Source organism: Bos taurus, chromosome 15, assembly GCF_002263795.3.
Source record: "Bos taurus isolate L1 Dominette 01449 registration number 42190680 breed Hereford chromosome 15, ARS-UCD2.0, whole genome shotgun sequence".
Lineage (NCBI taxonomy): Eukaryota > Metazoa > Chordata > Mammalia > Artiodactyla > Bovidae > Bos > Bos taurus.
This window is the reverse complement of record NC_037342.1, coordinates 78,683,056-78,700,867: the sequence shown is the minus strand read 5'-3', so window position 1 is coordinate 78,700,867 and position 17,812 is coordinate 78,683,056. Positions and strand designations below refer to the sequence as shown.

General features: G+C 37.5%; 1 protein-coding gene and 2 pseudogenes across 1 annotated transcript; all 3 read left to right on the top strand.

Annotated features, from left to right (window-relative positions):
• OR5F7P (olfactory receptor family 5 subfamily F member 7, pseudogene) lies at positions 587-1,538 on the top strand (annotated as a pseudogene).
• Positions 5,094-6,050, top strand: OR5F2 (olfactory receptor family 5 subfamily F member 2). Its single transcript, NM_001390602.1, has one exon. The coding sequence runs from the start codon at positions 5,094-5,096 to the stop codon at positions 6,048-6,050; it is 957 nt and encodes a 318-aa protein (NP_001377531.1).
• Positions 16,321-17,222, top strand: OR10AG71P (olfactory receptor family 10 subfamily AG member 71, pseudogene; annotated as a pseudogene).

Sequence of the window (17,812 nt, the reverse complement as noted above, 5' to 3'; positions counted from 1 at the left end):
AAGTCCCCTCCTACCTCCCTCCCCATGCCATCCCTCTGGGTCATCCCAGTGCACCATCCCCAAGCTTCCTGTATCCTGCGTTGAACCTGGACTGGCGATTCATTTCTTAAATGATATTATACATGTTTTAATGCCATTCTCCCAAATCATCCCCACTCCCTCTCCCAGAGTCCAAAAGACTGTTCTATACATCTGTGTCTCTTGAGAGTCCCTTAGACTGCAAGGAGATCAAACCAGTCATTTATAAGTAGATCAAACCAGTCAATTCCAAAGGAAATCAACCCTGAATATTCACTGAGAGGGTTGATGCTGAAGCTGCAATACTTTGGCCACCTGATGCAAAAAGCCAATTCGCTGGAAAAACAAAAAAAACCCTGATGCTGGGAAAGATAAAAGGCAAAAGGAGGAGGGTGGTGGAGGATGAGATGGTTAGACAGTATCACTGACTCAATGGACATGTATTTAAGCAAACTCCTGGAGATTGTGAAGGACAGGGAAGCCTGGCGTGCTGCAGTGCACATGGGGTCACAGAGAATCGGACACAACTTAGCAACTGAAAGCACACACACTAACTTATTTATAATAAATGGCCAGAAAAAAATATATTTCACTGACTGATTTCGTCTTTTCAGGATTGGCAGACACACTGGAGCAGCAGGTTATCTGCTTTTTGCTCTTTTCTGTGATTTACACACTTACAGTTGGGAATGTTAGGATGATCCTCTTAATCAGGACTGATTCCCGACTTTATACACCATGTACTTTTTCCTGGCTAACCTGTCCTTTGTGGGTGTCTGTTATTCATCCATCATCACTGCAAAGATGCTGGTAGATTTATGATCAGAGAATCCATCTCCTTTTGCTGGCTGCTTTCTGCAGATGTACTTCTTTTTAACCTTGGCCAAAAATGAATGTATCCTTTTGGGGTTAATGGCCCATGACCTCTATGTGGCCATATGCAGCCCTCTCCTTTACTCCTTGATCATGTCCAGGATGGTCTGCCTGAAAATGGCAGCAGGGGCTTTCACTGTAGGACTGCTGAACTCCAAGTTTCAAACAAGTTGAAGAAGCAGCTTCACATTCTGCAGTTCTAATGTTATCCATCACTTCTGTGACTTCCCTTCAATTATTAAGCTCTCATGTTCAGACACATATCTGTATGAAATCATCTTGTCTGTAGTGCCTGGTGTGAATACAGTCAGAAGTCTGTTGGTGAGCCTCACTTCCAACTCCTACATTCTCTTCTCCACCTTTTGTATGCATTCAGGGAGGAAAAGTGCAAAGAATTCTTCACATGTGCCTCTCACCTGACTGACATTATTCTGATTTATTCCACCTCCATCTACACTTATCTGAGACCTACTTCCAGCTACTCCCTGACTCAGGAGTAACTGGCTTCTGTGTTTTACACAGTGGTGATCCCCATGTTGAATCCTCTGATCTACAGCCTCAGAAATAAGGATATAAAAAAGGGTTTATGAAATATAATTACTAGGAAAAGGGTTCCTTTATTTTGTGAGTGGTTCAGGCCTAAATAGACTATGTCTTGAAATTTGAAATACTGGTCAAACTTATTTTCATTAGATCACTGTCTATGTAATCATGTTCTTTTAATACTCAATTCAGTTCAGTGGCTCAGTCGTGTCTGACTCTTTGCGACCCCATGGACTGCAGCATGCCAGGCTTCCCTGTTCATCACCAACTCCCAGAGTTAACTCAAACTCATGTCCATTGAGTCAGTAATGCCATCAAATCATCTCATCCTCTGTCGTCCCCTTTGCCTCCCACCTTCAATCTTTCCCACCATCAGGGTCTTTTCAAAGGAGTCAGTTCTTCACATCAGGTGGCCAAAGGATTGGAGTTTCAGCTTCAGCATTATTCCTTCCAATGGATATTCAGGACTTATTTCCTTTAGGATGGACTGGTTGGATCTCCTTGCAGTCCAAGGGACTTTCAAAACTTTTCTCCAACACCACAGTTCAAAAGCATCAATTCTTCAGCACCTAGCTTTCTTTATAGTTCAACTCTCACATCCATATATGACTACTGGAAAAACCATAGCTTTGACTAGAAGGTCCTTTGTCGGAAAAGTAATCTCTCTACTTTTTAATAGACTGTCCAGATTGTTCATAACTTTTCTTCCAAGGAGCAAACTTTTTTTTTTTTTAATTTTATGGCTGCAGTCAGCATCTGCAGTGATTTTGGAGATCCCCAAAATAGTTGGTTACTGTTTCTCCATTTATTTGCCATGAAGTGATGGGACCAGATACCATGATCTTAGTTTTCTGAATGTTGAGTTTTAAGCCAACTTTTTCACTCTCCTCTTTCACTTTCATCAAGAGGCTCTTTAGTTCTTCACTTTCTGCCATAAGGGTGGTGTCATCTGCATATCTGAGGTTATTGATATTTCTCCTGGTAATCTTGATTCCAGCTTATGCTTCTTCCATTCCTGCATTTCTCATGATGTACTCTGCATATAAGTTAATATTATACAGCATTTATTTGATGAATATAATTTATCCTATTAGGTAAGAGCATAGAGTTTTCTTCTAATCATTGCATATTTCACTAGCTCCTTAAAATAGGGCTTATTTATAAAGAAATTTAGATTAGGGAAATAAAGGACTAAGTATATAGAGACAAAAGTAACAAGGTCACATGAAACAAACCATTTAATGACTTTTCCTTTTTTTTGATGTGTTTGTTTTCACCATTTATGATTTGCAAGTGATATATATCACCAGTGGCAAAATATTTTAAATTCATTATATAGTTCCATTTTATTTTGCTGAATCATTTCCTGGTGATATGCTTAAATAAAATTCAAGAATGTTATTTTAAATGTCATAGTAAACTCTTCAACTTTTTTTCCTTTATTTCCACAAATGCATACATATTCATTAAGTATAAATATGAATTGTGTGGCAGTGTTCTATATAGAAAACAGCTGTTTGGTTAAAAAGTACAATTAGGCCAGTTTTTTTTTCTATTCCTTTCTTTTCTTCTTAAACATTTCCTATTCTTCTATGAGTCTCTCCTCCAGAATGATACATATACACAAAGCCACATGAACACACACTCAGTTATGTTTAATCAGGGCATAGTCCCAAAACAGGTATATCAGTGTTTAATGGGTGAAAATGACATATTCTGTATAATAGACTCATGGATTTCCTGCTTATGGTAATCTTCTGTCAACTACCAACAAAATCCTTTAAAGTTAATCTGACTATTAAAAGTAAGCCTTAATGTGAAAGTGGAATGGGAGTGACTTAATAGAACTCAGGAGGAAATTGAGAGGGGGTCCCACTCCAGTGTTCTTGCCTGGAAAATCCCATGGATGGAGGAGCCTGGTAGGCTGCAGTCCATGGGGTCACTAAGAGTCAGACACGACTGAGTGACTTCACTTTCACTTTTCACTTTCATGCATTGGAGAAGGAAATGGCAACCCACTCCAGTGTCCTTGCCTGGAGAATCCCAGGGATGGGGAGCCTGGTAGGCTGCCATCTATGGGGTCGCACAGAGTTGGACACGACTGAAGCGACTTAGCAGCAGCAGCAGCAGCTCTTGTTAAGATATTAACTTTATTGTATAGTTTTTGGAGAGAAATTCCCCGTGGCCCTTGCCTTGCACTTGCTGCTGAAGTGGCACCTGATAAAAGCTGTGGTGTTCAAGTGAACTGGGATGAGGTACAGCTGACCTCATGACCTGTCATTAAGTTGTCATCCAGCTCAGACATCTAGGTCCCTTTGTGGCCCACATAATTCCCGTTGGTCAGAAGAATATTCATGAACTTAGTAGTCAGCATCTCTTCAATTTATTTCACTCAAACAGCGGTGGATTTCAGGTTAAACTTACCCAGAAATGTGGTGAGTTACATATACACACATTTACACTCACACACACACTCAGACTTATGCATACATGGGGGGGGATTATAGTTTTGTAGTGGGTTATATACCCTTTTTGGAATAAGCTAAAATTATTAAAATATAGGCAAGTAAATAGCCATTTAAAAATTTTTTATCTTTGAAAAGCAACTTTCAAGTAACACAGAGATACATAATCAAGTTATGATGCAAATCCACAGTGTGTGATTCCATCTACCTGTGTGTGATCACATTTTAATTACTTTTGAGAATGGAGTTTCTGCCATTAGAGGATTGACTCACAATTAAAAGCTATAGTCTAGTCCCCATGGTTACCCAACCCTCTTTCAGGAAAAAAAAAAAATCCAGCTTGTTATATATTCAAGATGTGTCTCAAGTTTTTCACAGAAAGAATCCGTACTATCTCTGGTTTCATTTCACTTCAAACATGAAAATTGTCTCTTTATAATTTTTATGCCTCAACTGAGTTATTAGAGAAGATTCTGATAAGAAAGAAAACAATAGACCAGATGAATTAGTACTGGGAAGGATGTTATTGGGTACATGCTTCTGTCTCTATTGTTCCCTGCTGAGGACAGGTATAGTGACTGCTATTATAGGCCACTGATTTGATAATATGTTTTGTTAATGAGAACAGTTGTGTGGCTAACTTTTAAAATACTACATAATAATCTCAAGAATATAATAGGTGTCAAAGTAGTGGTTATTTTAAACAGACTATGTTTGCTGCTTGGAGAACACAAAAGTGATGTCTGGGTGGCAAGTCATAAATTTTGAAAATGAAGAATATAGAGAATCATCTTTGTGAGAATAAAAATGTATTTGAGTTAAACAAATACCTCCTCAGAAAATGAGAAAGACTTCAGCAAGATTAGTTCTGAAATGTATATTTTGGATATGGGCAATAAGAGAAAGAATGGAACAGGAATGTTGCATTTGCACAAAACTGAAGTGAAATAAGTTGACTTAGACCAAGGATTTGTGGACATTTAATATGGAGAACTGCTTAATAAACTCCAACGTATATTCATTTTTTCACTAATTTCTACATTATTTCAGTTGCTCTATTTACTATACTCTATTATCCAAAGCTTCCCCCTCATATGTCACTAACCTCATTAACATTCCTATTACTTCATGTAAGCATAGAGCAGTGAAATGTTTCCATCTAATGCAAGTTGACACATAATATATCTGTAATAAATGGCCAGAAAAAATTATACTTCATTGACAGAGTTCATTCTGTTGGGATTAGCAGACACACTGGAGCTACGGGTTATCCTCTTTTGCCTTTTTTCTATGATTTATATGCTTACAGTTGTGGGGAATGTTGGGATGATCCTCTTAATCAGAATGGATTCCCGACTTCACACACCCATGTATTTCTTCCTGGCTAACCTGTCCTTTGTGGATGTTTGTTATTCATCCACCATCACCCCAAAGATGCTGGTAGATCTATTATCAGAGAAGAAAACCATCTCCTTTGCTGGCTGCTTTCTGCAGATGTACTTCTTTATAGCCTTTGCTACAATTGAATGCATCCTTTTTGGGTTAATGGCCCATGACCGCTATGTGGCCATATGCAACCCTCTCCTTTACTCCTTGATCATGTCCAGGACGGTCTGCCTAAAAATGGCAGCAGGGGCTTTTACAGCAGGACTGTTGAACTCTGTGGTTCACACAGGTTATGTGAGCAGCTTGTCATTCTGCAGTTCCAACGTCATCCATCACTTCTTCTGTGACAGTCCTCCAATTTTTAAGCTCTCATGTTCTGACACACACCTGTACGAAAGCATCTTGTCCACATTCGCTGGTGTGAATATGGTTGGGGCTCTGCTGGTGATTCTCACCTCCTACTGCTACATTCTCTTCTCCATCTTCCATATGCATTCAAGGGAGGGGAGGCGCAAAGCATTCTCCACATGTGTGTCTCATCTGACAGCCATCATCCTGTTCTATTCCACTTCCATCTACACTTACCTGAGACCTACTTCCAGCTACTCTTTGAATCAGGACAAAGTGGCTTCTGTGTTCTACACAGTGGTGATCCCCATGTTGAATCCTCTGATCTACAGCCTCAGGAATAAGGAAGTAAAGAGGGCTTTATGGAATGCGATTACTAGGAAAATGGTCCCTTTATTTCTAGGATTGTTGCCTTAATTTTCTTGACTAAACAGAGCATGTTTTGAAGTTTTAAAGTGTGGATCAAGCTTACTATTTTTCATTAGAATATTTTTTAATTAATCGTGTTTTATTATTACTCAAGTACTTGTATCCAATTAGGTATAAACTAACTGATATAAAATGTGTATCAGACTGTTATAAAATTACAAAATTTTCACCTCATTATTTTATATTTCCATTGTATTATCAAAATTTGTGCTTATTCATAAAGTAATCTTAGTTAGGGAAATGAAGTTATTACATATTTAAAGACAAATATAACAGTATCACATGAAACTAGCCAAGTAAAGAACTTAGAATGTTCAGTTTATTTTTTCCAATGCCTCCTTTTTCACCATTTATATTTTGTAATAAATTGTTATATAGCACATATGCCATATTTTTAGTTTTGAAGAGATTCTCATTTTATTTCATGGAATAATTTCCTGGGGATATGCTTAAATCAAAATTCAGGAATATCATTTTAATAGTAGCAGTAAAAACATTGACTTTTATTTCTGCTATTCCTACAAACATATTCATTAAAAAAGAAATTATGAATTTGTATAAAAGAATGTAACTTAGAAAACTGTTCTCTGATTAGAGTGCACCACTTACAGTAGTTTTTCTTCTCTTGCCTTCTTTCCTTCTCAAAAATTTCCTATTCTTTTCTCACTTTCTGTCTTCCACATAATTTATACAATCAAAGCCACCTCACACACATTCAGCTACTCCAGAATTTAATTAGCTCTACCTGATAGATGTTGATATTGAATGGATGTAACATACATATTATGGAAATCTATCAATTAACAATAAGTAATCAAAATTAATCATAATATTAAAGCTAAACATTAATATTAAAGTGGAATGGGAATTGGCTTATTAGAACTCTGGATAAAGTTAGTGGGGTTCAGGGTTTGCTAAAAAGATCGACTCAGATATAATTTTTGAAGGGAAATTCTCCATGGCCTTCCTTTGCTCTTTCTGCAAAAGTTGAGCCTGATAGAAGCTGTGATGCTCAAGTCATCTGGGATGTGGCAGAACAGATCATGGTCTGTTGCAAAAGGTCATTGAGGTCAAGTGTCCACGGCCCTCTGTGGTCTGAAGAATATTCATACAATCATTTGTCTGTTCACCCTGGGCTGTACTCTCGGTCCATATTTTTTCTCTTCCTGGAAGCCCTGCAACAGGCTGATCTCAGCGAAGATTCACTCCTTCACTAAGTGACTCACCTGCATTCCACTGCACCAGCCAGCTGCTCTTTGGTTGGTCTCTTTCTACTTTCTCTATCATAGGTACTTCTGGGATCAAGATACTTCACTAACAAATACTAATATTCTACTCCTTCCACTAAATGCTTTACTTTCTAGTAAAACTTAGGAATAGAAACATTGTGTTCAGGATGAAATACAGTTATTCTGCTATTTGGGTGTTTTGACATATTGCATTCAGAACCATATTCACTGTTCTCTCATTCAGCCTTCTGCATTTAATTAATCTCATTTAATTAAGCTTGCAAGTATTTAAAACTTTGGGAGATTTTTTTAAATTATTGAATGTGTGCTCCTTATATACATTAGACTAATTTTTAACCTGTGTTTTTTGTAAAATGTGTTTTTAAAATTATTGTATGTTCTTTCTTTTTTATATTTTATTTTATTCTTTAACTTTACAATATTGTATTGGTTTTGTCATATATCAACATGAATCCACCACAGGTATACACGTGTTCCCCATCCTGAACCCTCTTCCCTCCTCCCTCTCTGTACCATCCCTCTGGGTTAGGCTTCCCTCATAGCTCAGTTGGTAAAGAATCTGCCTGCAATGCAGGAGTTCTGGGTTCAGTCCCTCGGTCTGGCAGATACCCTGGAGAAGGAAACAGCAACCCACTACAGTATTCTTGCCTGGAGAGCCCCAGCGACAGAGGAGCCTGGGGGGCTACAGTCCATGGGGTCACAAGAGTCAGACACGACTTAGAGACTAAACCAGCACCACTGCCTTTAAGCCTGTTTGTGCCTGTTTGCTATACACTACACTACTTCCTGTTTATCTAATTTTCCAAGTATTTTATCTCATTTGAATGTTTAATGTTACCACCTTTTCCAAATATATAGTTACCAATCCATGTTTTGCCTTATTCAAATCTTTATGAATAATTTATTCACTGAAAGTAGTGAAGTTTGAAACCTATGCTTTTGGCTTTGTTTTGCTCCATATTAATTAGTGTTTAGGACAGATAAATCAAGCTTATAATACCTGGGAATGTCACAGTTTGGAAAAGTTGGGAAAAAAGTAAGTAAACAAGTTGAAAGGAATGATATAATCCATATTCAATAATCATATGGATCCCAATAAATAACCAAAAAGGGGGATGTTACTAAGAAACAGAGCCCTGAATTTAGGCAAAGAATATGCAGAAAGTGTTTGATATTAATATATAATGATGATTTTTTAATTTAGTTTGTTAAACAGAAATTTCCCAACAAAATTTTTATGTGTCTACTGAAAACTGAAAATTATACATTTTGTAAGCAATAATTAGGTAAAGGTTAGTACTGATATTAAGTGAAGAAATAATCTTATTTCACTTCATACTGCTCAAATTAAATTAAATATAGTGTATTAATTAGTAATCACATTTCAATGGACAAAGATGAAAACATATGATGTCCAAAAGGTAATTTGTAAATGGGTAGGTGTACAGAAAATATTCTAATATGAATTAATTGAATTGATGTGAGAATATTCAATCTGTAGAGATTAATGTACACTATTCTATGCATCTGTGTCTCTTTTGCTGCCTCACATACAGGGTTATCGTTACCATCTTTCTAAATTCCATATATATGTGTTAGTATACTGTATTGGTGTTTTTCCTTCTGGCTTACTTCACTCTGTATAATAGGCTCCAGTTTCATCCACCTCATTAGAATGGATTCAAATATATTCTTTTTAATGGCTGAGTAATACTCCATTGTGTATATGTACCACAGCTTTTTTATCCATTCATCTGCTGATGGACATCTAGGTTGCTTCCAAGTCCTGGCTATTATAAACAGTGCTGCGATGAACAATGGGGTACATGTGTCTCCTTCAATTCTGGTTTCCTTGGTGTGTATGCCCAGCAGTGGGATTGCTGGATCATAAGGCAGTTCTATTTCCAGTTTTTTAAGGAATCTCCACACTGTTCTCCATAGTGGCTGTACTAGTTTGCATCCCCACCAACAGTGTAAGAGGGTCCCCTTTTCTCCATACCCTCTCCAGCATTTATTACTTGTAGACTTTTGGATCGCAGCCATTCTGACTGGAGTGAAATGGTACCTCATAGTGGTTTTGATTTTCATTTCTCTGATAATGAGTGATGTTGAACATCTTTACATGTGTCTGTTAGCCATCTGTATGTCTTCTTTGGTCACAGCAGGATCATCTATGACCCATCTCCCAGAATATTGGAAATAAAAGCAAAAATAAACAAATGGGACCTAATTAAAATTAAAAGCTTCTGCACAACAAAGGAAACTATAAGCAAGGTGAAGAGACATCCTTCAGAATGGGAGAAAATAATAGCAAATGAAGCAAATGACAAAGCTTGTATATCTCAAAAATATACAAGCAAGTCCTGCAACTCAATTCCAGAAAAATAAGTGACCCAATCAAAAAATGGGCGAAAGAACTAAACAGACATTTCTCCAAAGATATAAATTTTAAAAGTTCCCAGAAAAGTAGAAAGAAATGAGTGAAATTAATGAATATTTAGAAGAAAAAGTAAGCATAATTTGGTGACTGACAAATGTAGGTAAAATAGATGAAGAATTACAAACCCATCATATTTTCCCTTGTGGTTGATTTTATGTATGATAAAATTGAGAATGAAAACAGAGGAACATGTTTGGAGAGAAACTGTATGTAAATATTGTGGCCATTTCTCACAATATACATACCACATTAATCCTAATTTCCCGCATAGATTACTGCAACCACATCTTAAGTGGTGTCACTGCTTCCACTCCTATGTGCACTAAAGTGTATTGTGTTCTTCTATCATAACATCTCTCAGACATTTTCCTGACTACTAACAATGGAAGAGTACACATTATATGTGATTCAGTTCAGTTCAGTCGCTCAGTCGTGTCCAACTCTTTGCGACCCCATGAACCGCAGCACGCCAGGCCTCCCTGTCCATCACCAATTTACAGAGACCACCCAAACTCATGTACATTGTGTTGGTGATGCCATTCAACCATCGCATCCTCTGACATCTTCTTTGACACCTGCCTTTAAGCTTTCCCAGCATTAGGGTCTTTTCAAATGAGTCAGCTCTTCGCATCAGGTGGACAAAATACTAGAGCTTCAGCTTCAACATCAGTCTATCCAAAGAACACCCAGGACTGATTTCTTCAGGATGGACTGGTTGGATCTCCTTGCAGTCCAAGTGACTCTCAAGAGTCTTCTCCAACACCATAGTTCAAAAGCATCAATTCTTCTGTGCTCAGCTTTGTTTATAGTCCAACTGTCACATCTATACATGACTACTGGAAAAACAATAGCCTGACTAGATGGACCTTTGTTGGCAAAGTAATGTCTCTGTTTTTCAATATGCTGTCTAGGTTTGTCATAATTTTCCTTCCAAGGAGTAAGCGTCTTTTAATTTCATGTCTGCAATCACCATCTGCAGTGATTTTGGAGCGCAGAAAAACAAAGTCAGCCACTGTTTCCCATCTATTTGCCATGAAGTGATGGGACCAGATGCCATTATCTTTGTTTTCTGAATGTTGAGCTTTAAGCCAACTTTTTCACTCTCCACTTTCACTTTCATCAAGAGGCTTTTTAGTTCTTCTTCACTTTCTGCCATAAGGGTGGTGTCATCTGCATATCTGAGGTTATTCATATTTCTCCCAGAAATCTTGATTCAAGCCTGTGCTTCCTCCAGCCCAGAGTTTCTCATGATGTACTCTGCATATAATTTAAATAATCAGGGTGACAATATACAGCCTTGACGAACTCCTTTTCCTATTTGGAACCAGTCTGTTGTTCCATGTCCATTTCTAACTGCTGCTCCCTGACCTGTATATAGGTTTCTCAAGAGGCAGGTCAGGTGGTCTGGTATTCCCATCTCTTTCAGAATTTTCCACAGCTTATTGTGATCCACACAGCCAAAGGCTTTGGCATACTCAGTAAAGCAGAAATAGATGTTTTCCTGGAACTCTCTGGCTTTTTTGATGATCCAGCCAATGGTGGCAATTTGATCTCTGGTTCCTCTGCCTTTTCTAAAACCAGCTTGAACATCAGGAAGTTCATGGTTCACGTATTGTTGAAGCCTGGCTTGGAGAATTTTGATCATTACTTTACTAGCATGTGAGATTAGTGCAATTGTGCGGTAGTTTGAGCATTCTTTGGCATTGCCTTTCTTTGGGATTGGAATGAAAACTGACCTTTTCCAGTCCTGTGGTCACTCCTGAGTTTTCCACATTTGCTGACATATTGAGTGCAGAACTTTCACAGCAGGATCTCCTAGGATTTCAAATAGCTCAACTGGAATTTCATCACCTTCACTAGCTTTGTTCATAGTGATACTTCCTAAGGCCCACTTGACTTCACATTCCAGGATGTCTGGCTCTAGGTGAGTGATCACACCATCGTGATTATCTGGGTTGTGGAGATCTTTTTTGCATAGTTCTTCTGTGTATTCTTGCCAGTTCTTCTTAATATCTTCTCCTTCTGTTAGGTATTCCATACCATTTCTGTCCTTTATTGAGCCCATCTCTGCATGAAATGTTCCCTTGGTATCTCTAATTTTCTTCAAGAGATCTCTAGTCTTTCCTATTCTATTGTTTTCCTTTACTTCTTTGCATTAATCACTGAGGAAGGCTTTCTTATCTCTCCTTGCTATTCTTTGGAACTCTGCATTCAGATGGGTATATCTTTCCTTTTCTCCTTTGCTTTTCACTTATCTTCTTTTCACAGCTATTTGTAAGGCCTCCTCAGACAGCCATTTTGCTTTTTTGCATTTCTTTTTCTTGGGGATGGTCTTTCTCCCTGTCTCATGTACAATATCATGAACCTCCATCCATCGCTCATCAGACACTCTATCAGATCTAGCCCCTAAATATATTTCTCACTTCCACTATATAATCATAAGGGATTTGATTTAGATCATTCCTGAATTGTGTAGTAGTTTTCCCCACTTTCTTCAATTTAAGTCTGAATTTGCCAATAAGTTCATGATCTGAGCCACAGCTACACAAGCTCCGGAACTTGTTTTTGCTGACTGTATAGAGCTTCTCCATCTTTGGCCGCAAAGAATATAATCAATCTGATTTTGGTGTTGACCATCTGGTGATGTCCATGTGTAGAGTCTTCTTTTGTGTTGTTGGAAGAGGGTGTTTTCTATGAACAGTGTGTTCTCTTGGCAAAACTCTATTAGCTTTTTCCTGCTTCATTCTGTACTCCAAGGCCAAATCTGTTACTCCAGGTGTTTCTTGACTTCCTACTTTTACATTCCTGTCCCCTATAATGAAAAGGATATCTTTTTTCAGTATTAGTTCTAGAAGATCTTGTAGGTCTTCATAGAACCATTCAGCTTCTTCAGAATTACTGCTCAGGCCACAGACTTGGATTACTGTGATATTGAATGGTTTGCTTGGAAACCAACAGAGATCATTCTGTCGTTTTTGAGACTGCATCCAAATACTGCATTTTTTGGACTTTTTTGTTGACTGTGATGGCTACTCCATCTTCTAAGGGATTCTTGCCCAGTGTAGTAGATATAATGGTCATCTGAGTTAAATTCACCCATTCAAGTCCATTTTATTTTGCTGATTCATAAAATGTCATCATTCACTGTTATCATCTCCTGTTTGACCACCTCCAATTTGCCTTGATTCACACACTTAACATTACTGGTTCCTATGCCATATGGCTCTTTATAGCATTGAACCTTGCTTCCATCACCAGTCACATCCACAGCTGGGTGTTGTATTTGCTTTGGCTCCATCTCTTCATTCTTCTGAAGTCATTTCTTCACTGATCTCTGGTAGCATGTTGAGCACCTACCATCCTGGGGAGTTCATCTTTCAGTGTCCTCTCTTTTTTGCCTTTTCCTACTGTTCATTGGGTTCTCCAGACAAGAATACCAAAGTTGTTTGCCATTCCCTTCTCCAGTGGACCACATTTTGTCAGAACTCTCCACCATGACCCGTGCAACTTGAGTGGCCATACAAAGCATTGCTCATAGTTTCATTGAGTTAGACAAGGCTGTGGTCCATCATTGAGTTGCAGTTAATCTGACCTTAAGGTTAGGTTTTACTGAATGCTTCAATAAATAAAGGCTGAATGTGTGAATTATTTTACATAGTTTAGCCTCATATTGCAAAAAATTAACACTACAATCTCTCTTATGTATGTAACTTTCAACTAATTATAAATTATATATATATATATATATATATATATATATATATATATATATATGGTGACCTTAACTCATAAACAAACTAGATGAAGGGTGAATTCTAGACAATTTCCAAATTCCATTCTGTGGGGTTAAGGAATGGTATTTTAATGAATTTAAAATTTTTATGCACTGATTGCATAAATAGATACTGCCCAAGTTTAAGACTGTGAATATTTTAAACAGGCTTTCCTAGGACAATAATCCTACTCTCCAAAGATGTAGAGCACTTGGAGACACATAAAGGGGCATAGGGAGGTAGCTAGTGCTCCCCAGACCATATGTCATAGAGAGAGAAACTGGTGCAGCACTAATTGACCCAGAGGAGGCTGTGATTATTTCTTAAGTTGTCTCAATAAACAGTTTATTGAGGTTAAAAATGTAGTTTGTCATGAAGAGATGTATCCACAATAAAAACAGACAATTTCTATTTAAGTTCACTGATAGATTTAAGGTATGAGCTTCAAGGGAAAATAGTAAGGATTGAATTAGTTACTTGAATAAAACCAGACATGTATATTACATAGGGCAATATAAATTATAAAAGAGAAAGGCATAGTGACTTCTTCACAATATAAAAAAAGAAAAAGTAAGGAGCAAGTATTTTAACCAGCTTATTTTATAGTAGTGTATTCTTTAAAATAAAGAATGAAAAAAAAAAAGTTCCTTTCAGTCAAATTCATTAATGAGATAAATCTCCTGAACTTGAAATATGCAGGCTATAAACACAAGAAATCAAACTCTCATTTTTAAGACAGTGAGTGAGATACGGCATTTGGCACTTGCTTTCTGATAATTATTCAGACAGAGATATTTTAAATCGATATTACATGACTTTCACATGTCTATAATATGTTTTACATATTCACAATATCTATGTATTTTCATAATTACCCATGCATATTCATAAATATATATCTGGAGATAGAAAAATATGCAAAAGCTGACTTTGCATTTGTCTGTTGTCAGGTCTGTGACTGCTATGATCAAATTTTTATACCCATTTTTTCCCTTTTTCTTATTTAATTGCTGCTAAAGACCTCATGAGAAACACTGGACTGGAAGAAACACAAGCTGGAATTAAGATTGCCAGGAGAAATATCAATAACCTCAGATATGCAGATGACACCACCCTTATGGCACAAAGTGAAGAGGAACTAAAAAGCCTCTTGATGAAAGTGAAAGTGGAGAGTGAAAAAGTTGGCTTAAAGCTCAACATGCAGAAAACGAAGATCATGGCATCTGGTCCCATCACTTCATGGGAAATAGATGGGGAAACAGTGGAAACAGTGTCAGACTTTATTTTTCTGGGCTCCAAAATCACTGCAGATGGTGACTGCAGCCATGAAATTAAAAGACGCTTACTCCTTGGAAGGAAAGTTATGACCAACCTAGATAGCATATTCAGAAGCAGAGACATTACTTTGCCAACAAAGGTTCATCTAGTCAAGGCTATGGTTTTTCCTGTGGTCATGTATGGATGTGAGAGTTGGACTGTGAAGAAGGCTGAGTGCCAAAGAATTGATGCTTTTGAACTGTGGTGTTGGAGAAGACTCTTGAGAGTCTCGAGAGTCCTTTGGATCCTTTGAGAGAGTCTCTCAAGTTGGATCAAGGAGATCCAACCAGTCCATTCTGAAGGAGATCAGCCCTGGGATTTCTTTGGAAGGAATGATGCTAAAGCTGAAACTCCAGTATTTTGGCCACCTCATGCGAAGAGCTGACTCATTGGAAAAGACTCTGATGCTGGGAGGGATTGGGGGCAGGAGGAGAAGGGGACAACAGAGGATGAGATGGCTGGATGGCATCACTGACTCGATAGACGTGAGTCTGAGTGAACTCCGGGAGTTGGTGATGGACAGGGAGGCCTGGCGTGCTGCGGTTCATGGGATCACAAAGAGTTGGACACGACTGAGTGACTGAACTGAACTGAACTGAACCGAAAGACCTCAAAATTATCTAATTACCTTTCAAGGCCCAACATGTAAAATATAAGTAGAGTTGCTAAGTTTGCTGGGGACCAGCCATAATGAGGTTGAAGACATGTTACAGCAAATTCTTATTTATTTCATATTCTAAACTTCAAGTGAACATATGACTTGCTATGATGTTTTATTTATACTATAGACTTCTGTGGTATATCACATGGAATTTGCATGTTGATGGCAAGAACATATTTCTTGTTTTTCTGATGAAAGTTTGAGTCTCTTTCTTACAGAGTGGTCTGGAGCATGGTGGTGGTGGGAGAGGGTGGTACTGAACTGGGCCTGGCAGTGGAGTCTTAGTGATCACAGTGTCCTTTGATTACCTGAGATGCAACTCACAAGAGAAACACCAAAGAAAACATGAAAAAAAACATATAAAAATTGAAAATTAAGACGCTCAAGGCAGAAAAATACAAATAAAAAGCTAATAGAAACCAAACTGATCAGGAAAGAGAAGCATTTTTCAGAAGAAAATGCCCCCATTTCCTACAGCAATTCTTATCCTGAAAATAGGCTACATAACATATTTTTTTTTTGCTTTTGTTATTGTCTATTTTACTGTTACTCATAAACCCATAATCTTTATTGTGAGCCAAAAGAAAGAGTCTAAGATTATTTTCTACTTTACATTGTGGTATTTTAGGATGCTGCATTTGATTTATTAACAAAAATATAAAAAAGGGGGGGTAGCTATCATGTGAATTAATTTGAAATCATCAAATTATTTTGTCCAGTTTTTGCTGGACACTGTGCATCTGAGTGACTTTAAGCATTTTATTCACAGATGGAATTCAGAGGGTAAAATCCACCAGAGTGGAACCAGACTACATTGATGGAATTCATCTTGCTTGGCTTTTCTGATATTCCTGACCTACAAGGATTCTTTTTGGGGTGTTTTTGATCATGTATATGATTATTCTGATGGGAAATAGTCTCATTATCATAATAAACAAGATGGATCCTTCCTTCCAGACGTGCATATATTTTTTCCTAGGGAATTTTTCTTCCTTGGAAATATGTTATGTATCAGTCATTGTCCCCAGGTTATTAACAGATCTTAGTAGACAAACTAGAAATATAGCCTTTCTAGCCTGTGCTGCTCAAATGTATTTCTTTCTGGTGTTTGGAGCCACTGAGTGCCTTCTTCTGACTTCAATGGCTTATGACAGCTATGTCGTCATTTGCAACCCACTGCTCTACCCTCTCCTCATGAACAGTAGGCTGTGTGTCCAACTGGCCACAGGCTGTTGGGTCAGTGGAGTTCCAGTGCATAGTGTTAACCTACCAGATCTTTTCTCTACCCTTCTGTGGCTCTAACCAGTCTAATTACTTCTGTGATGTACATCCAGTGCTTAAGCTTGCCCTTGGGGACACTTTTATGTTTGAGATATTGTTTTATGTAATTGCTATTCTAGTTGTCACTATTCCATTTATGTTAATTCTTGGATCTTACGTGAGAATAATTGAGACCATCTTGAAGCTGCCTTCAGCCACTGGGCGAGCCAAGGCCTCTCCACTCATTCTTCCTATCTCATGGTTGTGGCTTTATTCTTTGGATCAGGACTCATTACATATTTAAGACCAAAGTCCAGTCATTTTATAGGAATGGACAAATTTCTCTCTCTTTTTTATACCATTGTCACACCAACATTTAACCCAGTGATATATTGTTTGAGAAATAAGGATGTTATGGAGGCTTTGAGAGAATTCTTACTGAAATTGATTGTACTGTGATTTAAAAATATTAATTCATAAAATTTGTTTCTTATTCATTACAGTCTCCACTCAATAATTTCTGTTACTTTATCATTAGCTGTCACTTAATATTTTAGATAAATGATTTATAATGTTTATATTACATAATATGATGTTATTTTAAACAGAAAATTAATCCCAAACTCTATTAAGGATATTGATAACTCTGATATAACACATAGCATTTATTAATGGGTCTTGTTACTGTTGTTGCTTTTTAATTTTGCAGAATATTGCCTATGTTTCTCTTTCCAATGAAATTATTCAGCTTTCTTTTTCTAATCCCAGCGTATAGCCTGAAAACTAATAGGCATCAAATTAGCTTTATTAGATTAAAAAACTAAAAGCATGATATAGCAGGCCTGGTATTTTTTTTTTTAAGGGGATTATACCTGTTTTTTATTTTTTTTTTAATTTTATTTTTAAACTTTACAAATTGTATTCGTTTTGCCAAATACCAAAATGAATCTGCCACAGGTATACATGTGTTTCCCATCCTGAACCCTCCTCCCTCCTCCCTCCCCATACCATCCCTCTGGGTCGTCCCAGTGCTCTAGCCCCAAGCATCC

Bases quoted from the DNA above. Each gene is read 5' to 3' on its own strand.
- OR5F2 (NM_001390602.1), top strand. From the start codon at position 5,094: ATGGCCAGAAAAAATTATACTTCATTGACAGAGTTCATTCTGTTGGGA.